Source organism: Ostrinia nubilalis, chromosome 15 (genome assembly GCF_963855985.1).
Source record: "Ostrinia nubilalis chromosome 15, ilOstNubi1.1, whole genome shotgun sequence".
Lineage (NCBI taxonomy): Eukaryota > Metazoa > Arthropoda > Insecta > Lepidoptera > Crambidae > Ostrinia > Ostrinia nubilalis.
In genome coordinates this window covers 13,338,799-13,359,833 of record NC_087102.1, presented here as the reverse complement: position 1 = coordinate 13,359,833, position 21,035 = coordinate 13,338,799, and the positions used below count along the sequence as shown (strand labels likewise).

Here is a 21,035-nt window from a genome sequence, read left to right as displayed (position 1 = left end):
CGATAGGTCTCACCGACAATTATTATGTTAATAATAATTAAGCTCATGAATTAACACATAGTTTAAAATTACAATGTCAAGATCTAAGTCCAGGTGCCAGGTAACCAGTATTTTTACATTTTCAATTAAAGTCACCGCCTCGAAGTTGCAACCCGGAATTGAACAGTTTTACAATTCCTGGAGGCTATGAGAACGTTTTGATTGCTTTATAAGACGGTAATTTCACGTGGTCGTGCGAGTTCACGACATAATATCGTATCCACATCATTGCCGATGGCCATGGGGTCATTTAAGTTTTCTGAGAAGTGTCGTGCGTCGAGCGGGACCCAGCACCTAATAGGTTTCTGGGAATGATCTCGGCCCTCGGCCATTCTATTTCAACTCGTTACATCTATGTATATTATGTACAAAGGTACTACTCTTTATTGAGTGTTTACATACATGAACATACAGTTTCGATTCCACAGGAAAGTTTGTGCGGGTAGTTGAGAAATTAATCATAAGTTTCATTAACATGATATTATAGGACATAACCTAAAATGAGGGCTACATTTGGGCGCCAAAAATGTATAAATTTTTCTTATTAATCTAATCTTAAGTAAAAATTGAACTGTTATCATGTTCTATATTTGTTTGTATAGTTTGTGATTTATAAAATCACATAATATTATTCCAAAATTAATATGAAAGTTTTGGGCGCCAAATTGTAGCTAATCCTACATTTTCATGACCTGATATTTCTCAATGTCGACAGTCATCATGAGTCGTTTCTTTACAATGGTGGTGATAACACTTCACTTAAAAAAGTCAGTAAGACTGGCCATGGCCAAGGATCGAACGTACGACTTCTCGCACAGCCGACTGCGTTTTATGATAAGATATATAAAATAAAGGACATCGCATATAACGAGACTGAATGTACTCGTACTTATAATTCTTCTTAGTACATTCGGAAAACCTTATCTTAAGACTGAAATATTAGGTGATTTATGCAAAGCACATGGTAACAAACAATGTCTGTGACGCCTTCCGTAATCAAATCATCAAGGTAAAGAAAATATCTTTTTATCAGACGTAAATGATAAAATTGGCGAAAACATTCTTAGCTGTTATCTGACATTTGATAACATGTTTTTGCAGGCGGACTGATAGTAAAACTTATTTGAGATAAGAGAAATCATTTTTTTGTTAATCTTTTTGTCTCCTCTAATTTCTTATCTATCATTACTTACCCATGCATGACTCTTCTAGACTTTCCTCAAAATGGCCAAAATTATAATTAAAACAATAATCTATCTCGTAGTGGATCAGTCCATATGGACCAAACAAGATTCTAATAAGAATCAGGACAGGAAGGTTACTTATAACAATTTGGTGAGAATTATCACAATAACTAACATTACTTATTTACAAGTTTTGTAGATAGGTACTGCAGCGAAGCCGTCGTCCATACTCCATCGTTCGTTATACTCGTACTTACAAATTCTCTAGTCTAGTCTACATAGATAGGGACTTACTAGATGCCACGTAGAAGTTTTTCTGCTCTTCCTTACTACCGCATTTAGTTCTGCTCTTCCTTACTACCGCATTGTCCTGAAAACTGTTTTCTTTTACATTTGCACCTACCTGTTTACGTTTCAAAGGCGCCTGCTGCTTGACTGGAACTGGCGCCGCTGTCGGCGACTCCCGCGCCGCTAACTCGTCCAGCAGGGCCACGCATTTCTCCTTCTCCTTCTCCTCGTCTGCCACCAGCAGGAACCGTCGCCATCGCGACGAGTCGAACCCCCAGTGGCAGGTCCGGTTCTCCGGCTCGTGCGAGTGGCACACAAACCGCCTCGGCGTGTACAATGACCGGCATATCAAACACTGCACTAAGTTCAAATCCGGGGCGCACACACCCCGCCCGCCACCGAAACACTCATGGTACACTCGGAACCCGGGCAGCTTGTGCGGGCTCGACGCCGCCGGGCCGTGCAGCAGCGAGGAGCACAGCCGCTCCGCGTCAGTCTGCGTGATGAGCCCACACGACGGCGCCGAGCGCGGCAGCACCCCCGTCGACTTCAATTCGTGGAGCTGCTCCGGCGTGCATCGCGAACAATATATTTGCAGTTCGTCGCACACACGGTTGATCTGTTCCAAGCTGAAGTCCGTCAGCACCGAGGTCAGGATCTGGGGCAGGCACAGCCGCCGCTCGCCGCCGACGCTGAAGCACGAGATGGGCTCGCCCTCGAGCAGGGTCTCGCCGCGCTCGCCCAGCACGGTGTCCGGCGCGAGCAGGATCGGCGGCGCGGCGGGCGGCGGCGGCGGCGGAGGCGCCTCGCTACATGGCTCGGCTCGCCCGCATCCGGGCCCTTGCAGGCTGCGCGGCGCGCTCGCCTGGTAGGTCTTCAGCACGGAGTTGATATGGGACGTCACTACATCCATGGTCGCTCACCCCCACCGACTTGGGAGCTCGAGGGGCGCATGTCCCGAGCGAACTACGCGCCGGCACGCGCGACGCGCTCCGGCCGCGATCGAAACATGTCTGCCGAACTGCCGAGCCGTCGCGACGGCCGGGCCGAGCGCTCGCCGCCCGTTTGCGGCGTCTCCGCCCCGTCGCCGCACGACCACTTTGCAAAAATACACAAATAAACCACTTTTTGTCACTGAACCATCACTATTTTTCCCCGAATATTCACTGAGCTGACACTGTTGGATTCCAATTTGTGAACTGCAGCCGTTTTCCAGTTGGAACGAACTGGATACATGCGAACTGGGTAGTACGTAATAGATCCGAGCGGCTGAGGCCGGGGCGTGGATTCCGGCGACTGGTCGCAGTCAAAGCAGCAGACGGATGGCTCGGCTACTGGAGAGTCTAGCCGGCGCCCCGCACCCCGCGCCCGCCGTCGTGTCACGTGACCGACCTTCCCGTCAAAATATCCAGAATGGCGGCGCGAACCGCGGCCCGCCCGTCTCAAACACTAAACACTGCAGAAGTGCCAATTGAATATACCTTCTACCAACATTATCATATTACTACAATACAAAATCATTGTTATAATAATATTGTAAATAATTATAAATATGTACGATCATATGAATAGTTTAGAAAATTACAAGAACAGTTGATCCGAATATTATTAAAATATTTTATTAAAACAATCTAAACAGATGTTCTTGATCCCGTTATTCCCATTTAACCAGTTATATTACCTAAAAGTATGTAGTTTATCAGATATTCAGACCACACAAATTGTATTTACCTATTATTATTTTTTGTCGTAGGTAACTAATTAATATTATACGATTCTCACCTAAGGGTTCTTACACACGAACAGCATTTTGCTGTCGACACATGTAACTGCAGTCGACGTCAGAAGGCGACGGCTAGCTGTCGACATGCTGCCGACGTGCTGTCGACGCGTTCGCGGCTGCCGCCGGCAGGTGGCGACAGCTAGCCGCCTCCGCCATTTTGAAGGTCAACTGTCAGTAGTCCAGTGGGTCTAGACAAAGTGCAAATTATAATCGCAAACCAGTCGCAAAGTGGTCGAAAAGCCCCTTTTTTGTATGGAGTTTTGACGGATTCGATTTTCGATTCGATCAAAAAGTGCGTTTTGTCTAGGGGGGCAGGAGCTTACACGCACACCTAATGAGTTCCGAACAAATTGATTCGGAATTGCTAAAAAATTAGTGCTGTCAAAAACAATGAAATGATATGGAACTCGAATTTAGAAGGCTACCATAATAAAACATTAAAAAATAGAGCATGGGCGTCGGTGTGTGTAGTCTCGTTCTCTATTCAATAACATTTCTTAAACCCACAATGACCGGTTCTTTCTCTTTCGTCGACGACGACGGAGTAAATGCAACAACAGTGTTTCTTCAATGAAATCCATTTTCAACTGGCTGGCTCCTGTACAAAGACGTACGCCGACACGGTCGTCGCAGCAAGCTGTCGACTCGTCGACGGCAGACGTCGACGTGTCGACAGCTTGCTGCGGGCACGTCGACGGCTAGCTGCCGACAAGTGACGGCGACTGCGGTCGCCTTTGCTGTCGTCAATGTGCTGCTCGTGTGTAAGAGCTCTAATGTTAATCATATTAACTATGCAAATGCTATTTATAACAATTTTTGAAATTAAAATGTAATGTGATGTGATTAAAACATAATTATTTTTGCTGGTAAACATAGATGTATGTAAGTATTGCTGTATAAATTATGGAAGTACACATAATGAAATAGTAAAATTAACCGGCGATATTATTTTCTAAAATATAAATAAAATTACTTAAGTGAGTTGTCTTCGAGATGCTTAAAAGGCGCAGGCAGGAACCCGTGAGACCAGTTTACCATCTGTCCTATTTATCTTTGGCACCGCGACACGCGCGGGGGAGCCGAGACGCGCGGGGAGGGTGCGGGACGCGGGACGGGGCAGCTGCGTCTACTGCGGCCGTTCGCTCGCATGAAAACTGTTTATAATCTAACTGGAGCATTTTCATCGCAAATTCAACTGTATGGTTTAGAGATATGGTCGATTTTTAAATGGTAAGCACTTACTTTGTTGTGCAAAGTTATTAGCAGTGAAGTAGAATTCGATCTTACTCGTACAATCGTAAAGTGCGTTTTCTGCCTCTAATATCTACATAACATTTACATAGCACTTAAACATTTTGTTAATTTGCGTAATAATTAAGTAAAACCTGTGGTAAACATACAAACCTACTACTACCTAGGTGTAGGTACGACGATAACTACTAGGTACGATAAAAATACATTATGCCTAATGAGCTTTTAATTAGAATCCTTTCTAAATGTAGGTACCTATTATATCATTAAAATGAAAATGAAAAAATATTGTGTAAAATGTAATAATTATGTTACTTACCTTTTTACAAGTTATTTATTGATATGATGTTACAATGCCAATGTTGCTAAAATAGATAGGACAAATTATTTTTGCGTAGATTTGAGTGTTTCACTCACATGCCACTGTACATATTTGGAAAATCAAAAAATCACACACTATAGTAGACTTTATTATTAAATTACATATAAAAATTGGTTCATCACCATCATCATCATCATCATAATCATCATCTCAGCCATAGGACGTCCACTGCTGAACATAGGCCTCCTCCCCCAATGCTTTCCATGTTGCCCGGTTGGTAGAGACCTGCCTAAAAAAATGCGGAATAAAAATTGGTTAGCAATAAATAGTTTGGTATTGTCAGAAACTTATCTTCACCATCTTCTGCCTTTTTTTTCTTGAAAGTTTAAATAATTTTGGTCTGTTCATCCATTCGTTTCCGGTTTTCCAGTTTCCCGCGCTTTATGTACAACACCACAGATAACGTATCAAGAAGGTAATAGAGTAAATTATCGTTATTCGTTATTTTATAATAACGTTGCGTCTTATTGATTGTCCATGGATTTTTCGGTATAACAAATCAAAGCATTATACAAAGCAAAGTCCTTAATTAACAATGTAAACTTTCCCTTTTGAGGATTCTATGTAGAGCAAATTAAAAAACCGAATAAATTACTGTATGAAATAACTGCAATAAAAACATTAAATATACCAATAACGTTATTTTCACAAAAATTGATATAAAAAAAACAAATGTCAATATACGACTGTCATGTCGGTGCGGCCTTGCTGCTGCTTTTGTCATTTTTTGATTTTGCATTTTTCTTGTGATCAGCGTTTATTCTAATTGTTTTAATTGGCTTTCGGCCTCCAAGCAAGTAGGTAGGCTCTTAAAAAAATATTCAACTTGACAAGTGAGGGTAATTTTCCATGAAAGAGACTAAAAAAGTATTTGCGTTTTACAGATTGATGGATCCTTGGGGCTGCGAAGTGGAATCCGCTGTTGTTGAGTCGAAGTTTGAGGACAACTTTACGCCTTCTCAAGGATTCACGAAGCTGTCAGACTCAGCGCAATATCTTGCCGTTTTAGGTAAATAATTATTCAACTTATCAGTGCAATTAGCATTGTGATAGCTGTGTTAAATTACACTGTAACCGCGAAATGTAATATTGCCGACTTTCTATTACCTTGAATTTTAAAACCATTGTGTTATATTCATGGGCTGTTGTTTCATTCCAGAAAGGAAACTTCAAGTGGTGCGTTCACAGAACAAAGTGCTGGAAAACCTGTCAGCGTACAGGGAGGATTGTATCAACCGGTTGATGCGCGACGGCTGTGACCTGGACCCTGTGATCGGCGACACCGAAGCTGAGAAACTGTTACAAGAATAAACATAACCTTTAACCTCTTGTAAGTAGCCATGGCATCCTCATCCTCTAACATTGATTTGTCAGGGCCCACCTACTGCGTCGTCACTGGAGCGTCCCAGGGTATCGGTAGAGCATTAGCCGTAGAGGTATCAAAACTTCTTGGGCGTAAGTCAGTTATACTTCTTTTGGCTCGTAACAAAGAGGAATTGTCCATTACCGCCGGCCTGTGTAAAGCAGATGGTGTTGAAGTTCTGTACGAATCGGTAGACCTCTCGAAGGCGACAAATTCCGAAATGACAGATATTCTCAACAAAGCTTTGAAGGGACGCAAAGTGACAGACTTCGCCACTAACCTAATTTTCCACAACGTCGGTTCTCTTGGTAATCTAGCTGTGGAAACGAGCCGCATGGAGAATGTTGAGGAGCTGAGAAAGTACTACGATCTGAATGTATTTAACGTAATCTCATTGAATACTCAATTCCTTAAGTTATTTGAGGAGGTAGAAGACCGTGTTATTATTGTGAATATCACATCGCTTTGTGCAATTAAGCCTATGAGTGGTATGGCCTATTACTGCAGCGGGAAGGCAGCGCGTGAGATGTATTTCAGAGTTTTGGCTGAGGAGAAGAAGCATGTTAAGGTGTTAAACTATTCCCCTGGTCCGGTTGAGACAGCTATGATCGATTTTGTCTTGGATGAGGCGGTTAATGATAACTTGAAAGACGTGTTCAACTCGTTCAAAAACCAAGGTACTCTTTTAAAACCTGAGGTTACTGCGAAAAAATGTATGAAAGTCCTCCGCGCAGGCAAGTTCGCACCGGGGGAACATGTAGACTACTTTGACGATGAATGAATCTAAATAAAACAAATGATTGCTCTCTAATGTCTATCGAGTAGTTGTAGCTTTCTTACTGTTATAACTGCTTTTTGCCAAATTTTTATGATGTCTATTGTTATGGTATTAATGTAGAACATATCCTTATTCCATATCCATAGTAATATATTGTTGTTTCCTATTTTTTAATTAGGATTGTGCAATAACTGTCGTAATACTTAAATGTATTTTTTGTTTTTGTTATATCAATAAACTGTATACTTTCTTTATATTTTTGTGGTAATTTTTACCATCTTGATGTATGATTAATGTGACATTGTTATTATAATTTGTATTCATCATAAATACAATTGAATACTTGTTGAGATTAAAAAAACATTAGGTTTTCATGAGCCCTAATTGAAAAATAAGAACATTGTTTTTGCATTCCAATAGTCATTCCATACACATGTTTGTAACTTAAAACTAAACTAAACAATTATAAAATATGTAATTCAGGTTGTACCCTACATAAGCTAGGACAGCAGTCAAAAGCCATAGTAATTTACTATGTGTGTGTATACTTATAAAAAAATCCCAGAAATTATTTCTCCTAGCTTACATGGGTACAGCCTATACTCATAAATACTGTTATTCATAATACTTCTGTATGAATGCAATTCATATTACTAACAAATTAATAAATGCTTGAAGTAAAATGCCTTTTCAATGTCACCCTGAACCTTTTTTTAATTTAGAAATATGAGTTACATTCATTTTATTGTGACCTTATCTTTATTGACACTAATGACCTCAATCGATAACTCCTTTTTTCTATCATTCATTATTTTCAAATAAGTTAATTACATATCATTGTTCATTGTTAACTCATGTTGTGTAATATGATGAAATAATATTAATTGGTGGTCGAAAAATATTAGGTCACTGAGTTTACTGTCGTCAACTGTCTAGCAATAATACCTACATACATACGATCTACATAATCAATTTTGACGATTCTGATGATAATTATAAAAATAACCTATTTAAAAAAAAATATTTGATAACAAAACTTCGTTTTCATGATATACAGGGTGGAATTTTGTAATGCCACCTGAAAGGAAAGTTCTCTTAATATTGTAGATAGAATTTTTTTCTCAAGGAAAACATTCCTTTATTTTTGAAAAGAAATAGAACTGCATTCAAAGATTTCCAAAAATTTGCTTGCCACACCCGGGAATCGAACCAACTAAAATGTGTTAAAATTTACCCCTGTATTTTTATTGCATCGATAAATTAGGTTAAGTATAAGGATGAAATTTCTCTAACAAACTTGATAAATCAAATGAAAGGAAAACCATGAAATCTTAAATAATTTTAATTATGAACAGAAAATTATTGGTATGGTAGTGAATTTTCGAAAATCTTTGAATGCAGTTCTCTCTTTTCAAAAATAAAGGAATGTTTTCTTTCAATAAAATTTTTTTCTTCCACCCTGTATGTAGAGAACACCCTGTATGTATGTAGGTACATAATTATTTAGGATTTCAAAATTCACAAGAATGAACACACATTATTGTCTACCAGTTTTACATAAGAACAGACTTGCGTGAGATGGCAAAGAAAGTGTAGCAAATCACCTTTTCGAGAAAACTTACACTACCTACACTGCTTGATTTCTTGAGAAACTACTAAATTTTGTTGAAAAAAAGCGCTTATTACAATGGCAATGATGCTAATGTTTTCTTAAAGTGAGTAGACAATTTATGTTAAACTAAGTGCTATTTACTTTATTGTTCCAAATTATCTTGGGTCAAAAATGTCGAGAGATTACTTGTTCATATAACAGCTGACAATGTAAAGCTGATAATGGAAAACTAATAATAATTGAGGCTGGATGATAATGGAACTACCTACTTACACAATTATCTACTTGAGAGATTAACCATTATTAATTTATGACACCGACAACCACTGGTTGACTGATAAATAAAAATGCTTTGTTTATTAGATAGGTCCGTTCATTCCCTTTGATTGTAGGTAGGTATGTAATATTGCATAGGCAGCAGCGCTCTCTGATAAACTTATCTTTTATACTGCGATCTCCAACCCGCCTGTCAAGCGTGGAGATTATGGGAAAACCCTCGACTAAAGTGGAGGAGGCTCATAGTCCAGCAGTGGACGATAAAGGGCTGTTGATGATGATGGCATGTAATATTCCCGTCAAATTAGTGCCTACAACCAGGATGTCCCAAAAGTATTAGTGCCAAGCGAAGCAAGTCCAGAAGTAGAGCGTCACACGTCGCTAGGTTAGTCCAAACGGCCCTGTTCCACAATTTTACATAGTTTTCGATTTATCATATTTTTGAAGAACATCCAATTCAAACGGGTTGAGCATCCGCTCCACAAATTCTAGCTCAAATGTGCGTAATTTGAGACGCGCTAAACATTTGGGTTTCACGACGAAGCAAAATTTAATTCGACTCAGACGTCATTAAGCCACGTTAATACGTGAGTAGGTACTTACTGTAGGAAGTTACTCATAAAATTGGGTACCTTCATTCCTAATGAACATCACAAAAACGATTTTTGTAGGATCTTTGACCATCTTCATAAAAGCTGGAGATTAATTTTATTACTATTTCTCACACACACCCCTTCCCATAGCTGGGCACCGTTAATCAAATAGTTAACTTCGTTAATCGTTAAACCGTTAATAAAAAAATTAACTTCGTTAAACGTTAAAACGTTACATTGCGCAAGATTTAACGCAAGTTAACGTTAATCGTTAATCCGTTAACACATGATAATAAAACGAAAAAAAATTGTATGCAAGGTTCAAATAATTTCGAAAGCTTGTATCGCGCATGTAGTCCAGTAGAATTAGATTTTAAATCGGAAATAATTCCTACAAAAGATTTTATTGCTTTAATGGCTTCATTGGTTGCCCATTAAGACTCTCCTAGGTTTTCGACTTCGACGGAGTTGTGCTTAAGTGGTGGGGGCGGGCCCCCGAAAGGGGCGCTTTTTAGGTTTTCCGGTTATACCGCGTAAAAGACTTACCCTATCGAAAAGTGGTCTTCCTGACGGTTGAAGGGCATTTAATCCTGCATTAAATAAGACCAAATTCATATGTTTTGGACAAACCGTTCTCGTGCAAATGTTCGGCAAAGTAGAAAATATGTGTATAATTAATGACCCTCTCCACGTCCAATAGCTCGTCACCACTTAAGCACAACTCCGTCGAAGTCGAAAACCTAGGAGAGTCTTTATGGGCAACTAATGAAGCCATTAAAGCACTAAAATCTTTAGTAGGAATTATTTCCGATTTAATCCATTTTTGTGTTTAATTCTACTGGCCTAATGGAATTTATTCCTTTTTTATGTTTGCGCTACAAGCTTTCGAAATTATTTGAACCTTGCATAAGTACAATATTTTTTTCGTTTTAGTACAACTGCATTTCAGAATAAAAGCTTGTTTTAAAAAAAAATTAATTATTATAATTTTATTTTACACTTTTTAGTAGTATCTAGGGTTTCTGATTTCTCGACCTATTTTTTTTCTCGAGTTTCGGGAATTCTCGAGGCCAAAGTCTCGAGTTTTCTCGGGTCTCGAGTCTTTTAATGAAAACTGTTGAAATTGGTTGAAATTTAATAAAAACAGGTTTTTTTCATCTAATATACCTGTTACGGTTAATGTGATAAATTGAAAATTATTAATAATAACCGGTTATTATGAATAATTACCGACAGTTGCGGTAAAAGTGATAAATTAATCACATTTAACAGTGATTATTTAATAATTCAACCTTCCTACTAAAAAATTTCATAAAAGAGAACAACATCTTGTGTACGTGCTCGTGTACAGCCAAACTTTTGAACGTTTTGATATCATAATATTAATATAATTTGGCATAATGAGTTTGGAATGTTTCTTGCATAATATTACTTTTCCATGATGCCTATAACATAATGTTTTGATTTAAAGTGAAAAATAGGTTAAGGTGCGGCGGGGGTGGCCCTTGGGCCACCCCTAAGCCGCCTATTTAGTTTTATACACACATAAATGACCTCATATTAATCACATTTACCAAATCATGCGGTAATTATTCATAATAACCGGCGATTATTCATAATTTTCACATTTATCACTTTGACCGTAACATACCTACTTTTATTGCACAACAATAAATATTAGAATTTAGTACCACTTATTTTGGTAAGGAAAGAAACAAAAAATAAAATCTTCTTTCCTAATTAATATTAACTAATAATCATAACAAAAGTCATAAAGTCGCGGGTACTTTAAGGATAAATAACAATAAAAATCTGGAGCTACAATTGAATCACTTGTTTTCTAAAGAACACCAGTCCAAATAGCAAAATTACGATAAATAGTTTTTTTTTTATAAACAAAAAAATATTTTAAATAAATTTTTAAATCTCTTAAAGATAACGACTTGAATAAACTTTACCAGGAGGCACGAGTACCTAACCTAACAGACAGATACATTTTTCAGTCTTTAAATCAGTCAGCGTTAAACATACTTAATAAATATAGCATACTCGTTGGTGAACATTATTACCACGTTATTACTCAGTTTCGATTGAGATCAAATCAAATCAGCTAAAAAAGGAAAGACTAGGCCAGTCTAAAAGCAACGTTAACCTATTAAATAATTAAAAACTTACTTTTGTCTAAGAAAATAGGCTTTCAAGAATATTAAAGCTTCAAAATCGAAACTCGAGAATTCTCGAGCTCCGGTAATTTTTTTCTCGTCTCGAATGAAGCCAAATTTCTCGAGTTTTCTCGAGTTCGAGAAAGCTCGAGCAGAAACCCTAGTAGTATCTCAATCTCAGAGCTTTGGAAAGACAAATCCAGCAAACCCAAACTCGATAAGTTTCCACCGTTTCGTTTAGGAATTCCTATGGCCACCTCCTGACTCCATCATCAGGACCCTGAACATCTTCTAGTACTAAAGTGCTCGAAAAAACAAATCCAACGAACCCAAATTCGATGCGATGCCGTCGTTTCATTTAGGAGTTCCTATGGCCACCTCATGACTCCATCATCAGACCAGCTCAATGGTGCCATAACATTGCATTGTCATCGTACTTACATAAGTATACCAAACAGCTCAATCGGTTGAAGAAAACTGGTCTTAAATTCAGTTGTAAGAGTTGTCCCACCTACACATACTAACAAGTGTCGTTAGTGATCTGGTTACAAAAACTGTTGTTTTAGGTTCTGGAAGTTCGGGAAGCCCGAACGTACTTGTCAGTACGCGTTGTTCTAGCGTTTTTCAGCGTGCCTGCTGTATCTTTTTGGTAAATAGTAGGTACTTGATTAACGATTAACGGACTTAGGATAATTTAACGGAAGTTAACGAGTCCGTTAACATTTTTTAAAGTTAACTTAAAAGTTAATCCGTTAATAGAAATATTAACTTCGTTAATTAACGATTAACGGATTAACGAGTTAATGCCCAGCTATGCCCCTTCCTTCAAAATTAATTAACTTAAATATCAGGTGATTATAATGTTGGTTTTCGACACGCATGCCAATGCCATGCAGCCTTTCTGTGGCGTATAATTTCATGGTAAAGCCGCGGGAAGGCAGTTAGAAATAAAAATTGTAAATAGGGCCAAATTTGCCTTCCAGAGCATCATGACGGCGGCTCGTAAAAGCCTGTTCATCTTCCTGATGGGGCTGGCGTGGCGCTGCCGGTACAGCATGCCGCTACTGCTCAGCGGTACTGTGGCCATACTGGGCCGCGCTTGGATGTTCCAGATTCGCGTGCAGACTGTGCATCGCCTGCACGAATCCGAGGTGAGTGAGAGTCGATTTTATTCCTATGTCGCACAAGGCGTGAAATTCCATGAGTGATAGTCCAAGAGTCCAAGGAAGATCCACGCGAAGTTCAGCTCTATTCTTGTTCAGCGTTCAAACTCTCATGTGCGTGAATGTCTAAAAGTGAAAGCCCATGAGTCCAATGTGAGCCCGCGAGTTCCAGCTGTTTCTATCTAGCACAAGAGGTGAAACTCCACGAGTCTTAGGTCAGCTAGAGATGCTGCTCAGCGGTACTGTGGCCATACTGGGCCGCGCTTGGATGTTCCAGATTCGCGTGCAGACTGTGCATCGCCTGCACGAATCCGAGGTGAGGGATGATCGGCTTTATAGCTATCCAGCGCAAGGTGTGAAAGGCTGCGAGTCTTCGCTGAGAGCGCGCGATATTCAGCTCTATTCCTATCCAGCTCAAGCCATGAAACTGTGTGAAAGCCTAAGAGTCCCCAAGGTCTGAGTGCACGCGAGATCCAGCTCTATTTCTATCTAGCGCAAGAGGTGAAACTCCACGGAGTCCTAGGTAAGTCTGGTGTGGCGCTGCCGGTACAGCATGCCGCTTCTGCTGAGGTGCAATGTGGCCATACTGGGCCGCGCTTGGATGTTCCAGATTCGCGTGCAGACTGTGCATCGCCCGCACGAATCCGAGGTGAGGGATTGTCGGCTTTATTCCTATCCAGTTCATGGGGTAAAACTCCTTGAGTGAAAAGCTGCGAGTCTTCTGTCAGAGCGCGCGAGATTCAACCCTGTTCCTAACCAGCGCAAGTCTTGATGAAACTCTGTGTGTAAGTCCAAGAGTCCCCGAGGTCAATACAAATAGAGCTGGATCTCGCGTGCACTCACGCGAAATCCAGCTCTATTTCTATCCAGGAGTCCGAGGTGAGCGCAAGCGATATTCAACTCTATGCAAAGAGTGAGACTCCATGCTGCTGGCTGCTAAAGTGCTCGAAGAAGAGACGAAGACAGCTCATACGTACAGCCCCCCTAGACAAAACGCACTTTTTGATCGAATCGAAAATCGAATCCGTCATAACTCCATACAAAAAAGGGGCTTTTCGACCACTTTTCGACTGGTTTGCGATTATAATTTTCACTTTGTCTAGACCCCCAGGCTAGCAACAAAATATAGAGGGTTTTCTTCTATCATAATGTCAGCAAAAAGGTAAGAATAAGGAAATTAACTAGACCAACGTATGGCAGAAGCTAACGCGTGTCCTTCTTTGTAGAGTCCACATTTGTTGAGATTTAACATATTATTTGAGCAGTCTTAATGTGACTCTCATATTCATAGGATACAATTTTAACTACATAATTTGGTTTCCAGTTAGCATACTACGACGACGACGAAATAATGGAGGAGGAAGAGGATTACACTTGGGAGGAGGAGTCCACCGACTCCTGGGAGACCATCGTCGAGGAGGTCGCGTATGGATGACCCCCGCTTATCGTCAGGTCGGGCATACACTTCCGAAGCCATGACCGTGACGTATAAACCAAAAGCAAATTTAAATTTGAACTCTATCACTTTGTGCTGTCCGTCTAATGTAGTTTGTAGTTGTGAGTATGTCGCAGCCGACTGACGAAACTAGCCAGTTGGTTGAATGGCTAGCTCGTTTGTGAAACGCCGCCATTTAAATGTCTAAAGATTTACTTACCGCGATTGTTGAACGCAATGCTTAACGAGCTGACTTATTGTCGAATTATTAGTCGTTGGTATTTTTTTGTATTACACATTTTAATGAAAAAATATCGTGAAATCTGACCATTCTAAGTTTTACTTATTTAACTTAATTATTTTTGACTCAAGGCAATAATAAACAAATATAAAACTGTTTCAAGTTCCCAAAACCATACATTTTTGAGTTTGATGACTGCTAACCCTCCATCTGACAAAATTTTAACTAAAAAATTACCCGGCTGCTTTGTTCGGCGTTTTCCAAAAGGCTAGCTTTTTATTAACTACATAATTCCATAATACGTTGTCTGCTGATCGTTTAACAATCGGCCTAAGTACCTTCTTGTTCATCCAACAATCTGCCTAGGCATTCAATTAAATACCGGCATTTAATAAATGAGCTAGCCAGTCGATTAACTGGCTGATTCAACTACTTGGCTGCGACATATTATTATTATATTATTGTCACTCATCGTGAAATTAAAAAACACATCTTTAAGCTATTCGATTACAACTTAAAGTAACTGGAAGTATAAAAACATTACTTAAAATTTTATTATTCTGACTGTAGTTTGTTTAGTCATAACTCATAATTTTGTTCGGGATTCGACTTTGGTTTAAAAATGTGTTTACTAGAAAATAATGACGTTATAAAAATTAATCTTGTATAATTAGAATAACAGTAGAAGATAGTAGTCTAAAATCTAACTGTGTGATCATATTAACGTAAATTGATCTCACGTTTCCAAAATATTTCGAATAGGATAAATATTTGTTGGTCACTATGACTTTGTAGGTAACCCTTGCATCTATTTTGGTATAATAATATTACTTACAAGTTTATAACCAGTACTTTTAAAAGTAATAGTAATGTAGTATTCATAATCACTTTTTCCTGTACATTATACATTTTAATGTTATTTAGTTTTTTATTAAAATGCTATAAAATACAAAAATATTCGTATAAAATATTACCAACTTAACTTTTCATTTGTATTCTAAGTGGTGTAAGTTTGGTGGAGGAATATTGGTTACTCACGACCAAAAAAGAGCTAAAAATAACCACTAAAATGCAGATATAAAAAATTCCAAGTAAGTGTTTAACCGAACTTCAAATTGTAAAGTTTGTACGTCTGTTAGATGTAGTTGGATGGCATTAATGGAATTTATATGTGACAAAACTAAACTTCCAGTGGCAATGGTTTGTAAAATCTATAGATATAATTAATATTATGTAATTTAAAATATTTTATAGGACCTACTACACTTCTGGACACATCTACTGGCCCACCTTAGAGTTTAAGTTTCGATGGCCCCTACCAAAATATGATTGCTAGATTGAACAAAAACTGTTGATGCAGTTTTAAACCTGATACATTTTACCATCTTTTTCGATCTTATTGTTTTAAATTTGAATTCAGAATACCATACGACATGGAGCTACGCCTAAGTAGATGTGTCCAGAAGTGTATTGTACTGAAATTCAAGCGTATAGATTTATCTATGATTAACGTAGTGTAGATGGTACGGCTGTCCTTTTGCTCGACTTGGCGACGGCTCTGCCGTGCCCCCAGATAGTGTAAAACTAGCATAGTAAAAATCTAGATTTTAGTGCGATTAAATAACAAATGTGTAGGAAGTGCTGTCGATTGTAATAACAATTTAAGATAAGTTTAATAAAATTTTAAAATTGGTGATAAATATTTATTTTGATGTTACATAATGAATTAATGTAGAGATAGTTAAGGTCCAGTTTCAATAGTGATACTTGATTGGTAAATATAACATTGTTTACATTTTTTAAACTGCAATTTATAAAGATCGAACTATACTTATCTACTCACTGTAGCTCCATGATTTATAATAATGACATAGATAATATCTTTGTAAATTAAATAATGTTTCTTGACAATCTGTCGGCGAATTTTGTAGAATTAGGGCCTTTGAATAAGACGGTGGCTCGGCTTGGTTGGACTTTTCAAAAACCCTATTTTGGATTTAAAAAATGTAATATTTCTTCTCGATTCAATTTGGCTCGAAAGTTTTGAACTTAACCGTCAGTATTAGTGTTACCAATATAATAATTACTTACGTGCAAGTAAATTATTTTTAAATTCGACAGCTTATTCCCACATTATTTAAAATTATTTGTTAGTTATATGTTTGAAGGTGAAATGGGCTGTGTGTTAAATAAGGCATTAATAAAAAGACGTTTGGTAAAATGGAATAATTATTTTATTTTCCTAATTAAATAAATGTATCAAAATTACTATGTATTTATTTGTAAATAGTCATTATCACTGTGGTACATGACTGGTTAGGTAAATTACATTATGAGACAATCTTACCAAAGTAAGGTAACGTTTCTACAACATGACAATGCTAACTTTACCTAAGATCTCTTCTAATAAGAAACCAAAGTTCTATCTGTGAGTAGGTAATAAGTTATAATTTATTTCTTTCTTTCTGCTTTCTAATATTCTATGAGAGACTTGGTCGCACTCTGAATTGTCATCAACTTTGTGATTATTCATAAAACCTCACACATGCAACAAGATTCAGGGAATGGTGCAAGAAAATGCGTTTTATGTTACATCAATATTTTTCTTGTTTGGTTCCCATTTTAATAATTTACACGCGTGACAGCAATAAAAGCTATTGGCTATTATATTTTTGTAAAAAATAATGTATTGGTGATTAGCTAGCCGACGCCAGTCGATTATTTTATCGCTTTATGTCGCGCTATTTTATGGACTTAAGGAGTGTATTTGCTATAGTACAGATTAATACGTAAAAAGTGCGGCCACAAGTCTTTATATTGTGATTTGAAACCAAGTATTGTTCCAAATAGTTTCGTGAAACACCGCAATTATGATCAAGGCGATACCTAATGAGATATTGGCTGACCATTTAAAAATATTTGTAGTAAATACCATTGAGCTGCTCTAAGAAAATGAACGTAAGTACTGTCATTGGTCCGATCTTGAGGTACGTTGGCATGAGGCCGCTCCACAGTGCTAGAACTCCTTCCTTCTGGATGATACTCATCAGGACTTGTACCTGACTTGTTCCCTTTGCCGAGTATTGTACCCTAGAAGAGACAAGTGCACGAATGTGTTTATAAAAGTTTCTCTACATCATCATCATCATTTCAGCCATAAGACGTCCACTGCTGAACATAGGCCTCCCCCAATGACTTCCACATCGCACGGTTGGTAGCGGCCTGCATCCAGCGCCTTCCTGCTATCTTTATCAGGTCGTCGGTTCACCTTGTTCTCTACATCAGTCTTTAGCGTTTCAGGTCTCGTACGCGAAGAGGCCGCTACAACTGGCCAATCTGGAAATCATTGGGGGAGCCCAATGTTCAGAAGTGGACGCGGTCCTGTAGCTGAAATGATGATGATATGAAGAGATATCCGACAAAACCACCTATATTTGCTATACCCAGCGTCAGAAGCCAGGTACATGGGCGTACCCAGCCTCTCGCCTAGGGGGGCAAGTTATACAGAGCTTCTGGCCTATGGGGGTACGGTCATGGCCAGGTTCGTTCGTTCGTTCGTTTCAGCCAAATGACGTCCACTGCTGGACAAAGGCCATGGCCAGGTATCTATGTAAAATTAAGAATCTTGGAAGTTGGAACTGACCCTAGATGTAGGTACTCGTTTAAAAAGTAAGTATATGATTGCTGAACTTAAATCATTTTGTTGGACTGACCTGGTCTTGATGATGTCAACGGGCAGCGAAGCAACGGTAGTGATGAAGCCTGCTATCATCGAGGACACGAAGTGCAGCGCTATGCCTTCCCCGAATGTATCGAGCAGCATTTCGCGAGCCTAGAATTAGAGTTTAACAAATCACTGATCATTTTTATTGCTAGGAGCTTATGTGACGTCTTTTAATTCAACTTGACGTGATGAAAGAAGAAAATATTGTAAAGCTACACCGCTGCATTTCTTCCTTGATCGTAAAGGTAGGTATAACTAGTTTTCTTGCCACTTCTTTAACTCTACATATTTGATGTATTTTACCTACACAATCATGTCCATTATGATTTCATCCATTTTGTTTCGTCAAATTCAAACGTAAAATGAAATAAGTAAGCGTGACACATCCAACGCCTTTATCCTAATGTATGTTGAGGTTACCTTTCAAACTACTCTATCTAGTGGTGTCAATGTGTCACCCTAAATCTAAAATTTGAAGCAAGACTAACTTGGGCGTAAGAGCCGAGTTGGGCCCCGTTGACGACCATAGCGCGGGTGACCGTGGCCACGGCGCCTCGCCACAACGTCGTTACGCCTTCCTCTCGCGATATCCTGCAACACCACATAAAGATGTAATGGTCTAGCTATTTATTCCACTTTGATCACCTGGATTAAATCGCGCAGATGATCAAAATGGTCTCCAAGAGACACTTTGGTGTCCATCGATCACCCATAGACAAGATCACCAGTTCGCTCATTAAGATGATCTACATCGATTTGGAAACACTGAAAAGTTAGGTTCCCTCAAGTGCTTGCTGTTAATGGGTGACCAAGCATTTCAGTGGGAATAATCTCGACATGTCCCACTATCTGTGAAATATTCGTTGAATGAATATGTAGTTGGACATTTTCAGTTTTAATCCCAGAAATATACCTATAGACGTCCTGAAATTCTTGCTGAAAAGACTCGTGACTCCGGCCTCCACACGAACCTATACCTACCTTTCTGACAGTCAGATTGCCACCAGATACTTAAATTAGGCCGAAGTCACACTTTGTGTAGAGCTGCTGGGAATCAAACTAGAGTCGGAGTTAAAAGAGTCTAATTTTCAACCACAGACACATATTTACCAAGCAACGTAGACTCTAACCTGGCCAAAGCATTAAACACATTGGTGTAGTTCCTCCTCTGCTCCGGGGGGAGTCGTCCGTCCGCCGTCATGCGGATGAGGGCTACCTCTGCCGGGGTGCCGACGAAGGCGCCCACGCCGCCCGCCGCCATGCCCATCAACAGTTTTATGGGGAAGCTGGGATTCCCGTACTTGCTGCCATGGGATCGTTAGGAATTTAGTCTAATCTTAATGGGCAATAGCTAAAATACGCCCTAGGTCCTCGTAGCATCCAAATAGGATGGGAGTTAGTTCCAGTGAATGTAAAAGGACAGAATTGGAAATTTGGTTTCGCAGACTCTGAAATGGGTTCAGTATCAGTAAAAATAACTTGATAGAGACCTAAGGTAAGATTTATTTTTCCGAAATATTGAGACCTTATTCAGATTATCTCTAAAATCTATTGTGATAAGCAAAGTTGATGCTTTCTCGCATTGTAGGTACCTAAAAAAGTTTAGTAGCAAAGTTCTTGTTGCTCTTCAAACATGAGGATCTCGTTTTAAAACAAAATTCTGGTATTGACCTAGTTATACCAATATTTGTTCAGGAATACTCACACTTTATAAAAGTCCATCAGCGCATTGAAGCAGCCAAGGCGACCGGTGGTGTACGTGGCCTGCCTGAACAGCGCCGCAGACAGGCCGGTGTACAAGCCCAATATCCCGTCTTTCTTCACGATGTCGCCCGTGATGTCGATGAATGACTTGCCCTTCTCGCCCGGGCCTAGCAGCTGCATCCGGGTCTTCACCAGGTCGGCCGGTTGCACCACGCATATCGACATCATTCTGGATAATTGTATCCAAGTTAATTTAAATTTGGCAAAAGTAGTAACATAGGTACTTATGTTTTCAAAACACCGAATACTTATGAAGTAAGTATTTTTATTTATTTGCCCCTAAAGTTCAAGCGCTCTGCCGAAAACTAGGTATTTTTCAGAAAGTAAGCGACAAAATCTAATTTAAACTTTTTTGGTTCAATGGAATCTACCCTTTCTGCATTCAAACTTACTTCTAGGATGTTGGTGAGAGACTTTTTAAAGTTCCTTAAGCCCCTCATACTAAGCTAAATGCTTGTGTTACGAGTGGGCTCACCACAATAGTCGAGCGGCGACGGGGTTCGAACCCGCGTTCCTCGGATAACGAGTTTTGCCAGTCTGACCCAGTCTGACCCTTCTATCGTGGCCTATGAGCTAAAAGCGGGCCGCAGAAAATAAAAATGTTATTATTACTTTCGCTATTTTTATTAGGTCGCTGGAGGGCCGCACATACTTGTAATGTAGTACATCCTTGCCCTAACAGCTGCATCTGACTTACCCAGCCATTCCTCCTAGCACAAAGTTGACCCACATCGGCATCACCTTGGGTGGTGGTTTTTTGTCGGCCATTTTCACTTTCTTTCCAGAACACAAAAATCATCACAGATGTGGAAGAATCTTGAGGCTACTGTTTTATTTTATTTTTAATGCTGTGGATGGTGGATGGTGGTTTGTTTTGACCAGTTTTGACTGCTTGAGTGACATTTATTTGTTTTCTTAATAAATCTGTCATGGTGATTTTGTCTTTCAGAGGATTTTAAAGTAAAACTTCTTTCGTTATTGAATAAAATTTTGTATT

General features: G+C 39.1%; 3 protein-coding genes across 5 annotated transcripts in view; 1 reads left to right on the top strand and 2 right to left on the bottom strand.

The window, feature by feature from the left end:
• The window catches only part of LOC135079004 (ski oncogene), a 39,634-nt gene extending 36,621 nt beyond the window's left edge, over positions 1-3,013 (bottom strand). The window contains exon 1 of the mRNA XM_063973622.1: positions 1,627-3,013. Within this exon, the coding sequence (XP_063829692.1) occupies positions 1,627-2,424 (798 nt within the window). The 5' untranslated portion in view covers positions 2,425-3,013. The remainder of the gene's footprint in view (positions 1-1,626) is intronic.
• Positions 3,014-5,616: 2,603 nt separating this feature from the next.
• Positions 5,617-16,779, top strand: LOC135078984 (sepiapterin reductase). 3 transcript variants are annotated; one of them, XR_010258701.1, is made up of 5 exons: positions 5,617-5,728; positions 5,812-5,936; positions 6,087-6,257; positions 12,695-13,190; positions 14,199-16,779. XR_010258701.1 is itself a non-coding variant. In XM_063973593.1 (3 exons), exon 3 carries the CDS (start codon positions 6,268-6,270, stop codon positions 7,069-7,071), a length of 804 nt encoding a protein of 267 aa, XP_063829663.1. In that variant the 5' UTR covers positions 5,617-5,724; positions 5,812-5,936; positions 6,087-6,267; the 3' UTR covers positions 7,072-7,751. The 3 variants fall into 3 exon arrangements, 2 of the variants coding, with proteins under 2 accessions (XP_063829663.1, XP_063829662.1); XM_063973593.1 differs by lacking the exons at positions 12,695-13,190; positions 14,199-16,779 and having other exon boundaries at positions 5,617-5,724; positions 6,087-7,751; XM_063973592.1 differs by lacking the exons at positions 12,695-13,190; positions 14,199-16,779 and having other exon boundaries at positions 6,087-7,751.
• On the bottom strand, positions 15,486-20,929 carry LOC135078983 (mitochondrial 2-oxoglutarate/malate carrier protein-like). The gene is made up of 6 exons (XM_063973591.1): positions 20,736-20,929; positions 19,980-20,207; positions 19,405-19,578; positions 18,763-18,865; positions 18,264-18,382; positions 15,486-17,640 (listed from the first exon to the last, which is right to left on the bottom strand). Exons 1-6 carry the CDS (start codon positions 20,804-20,806, stop codon positions 17,460-17,462), a joined length of 876 nt encoding a protein of 291 aa, XP_063829661.1. The 5' UTR covers positions 20,807-20,929; the 3' UTR covers positions 15,486-17,459.
• Between the last annotated feature and the right edge of the window lie 106 nt (positions 20,930-21,035).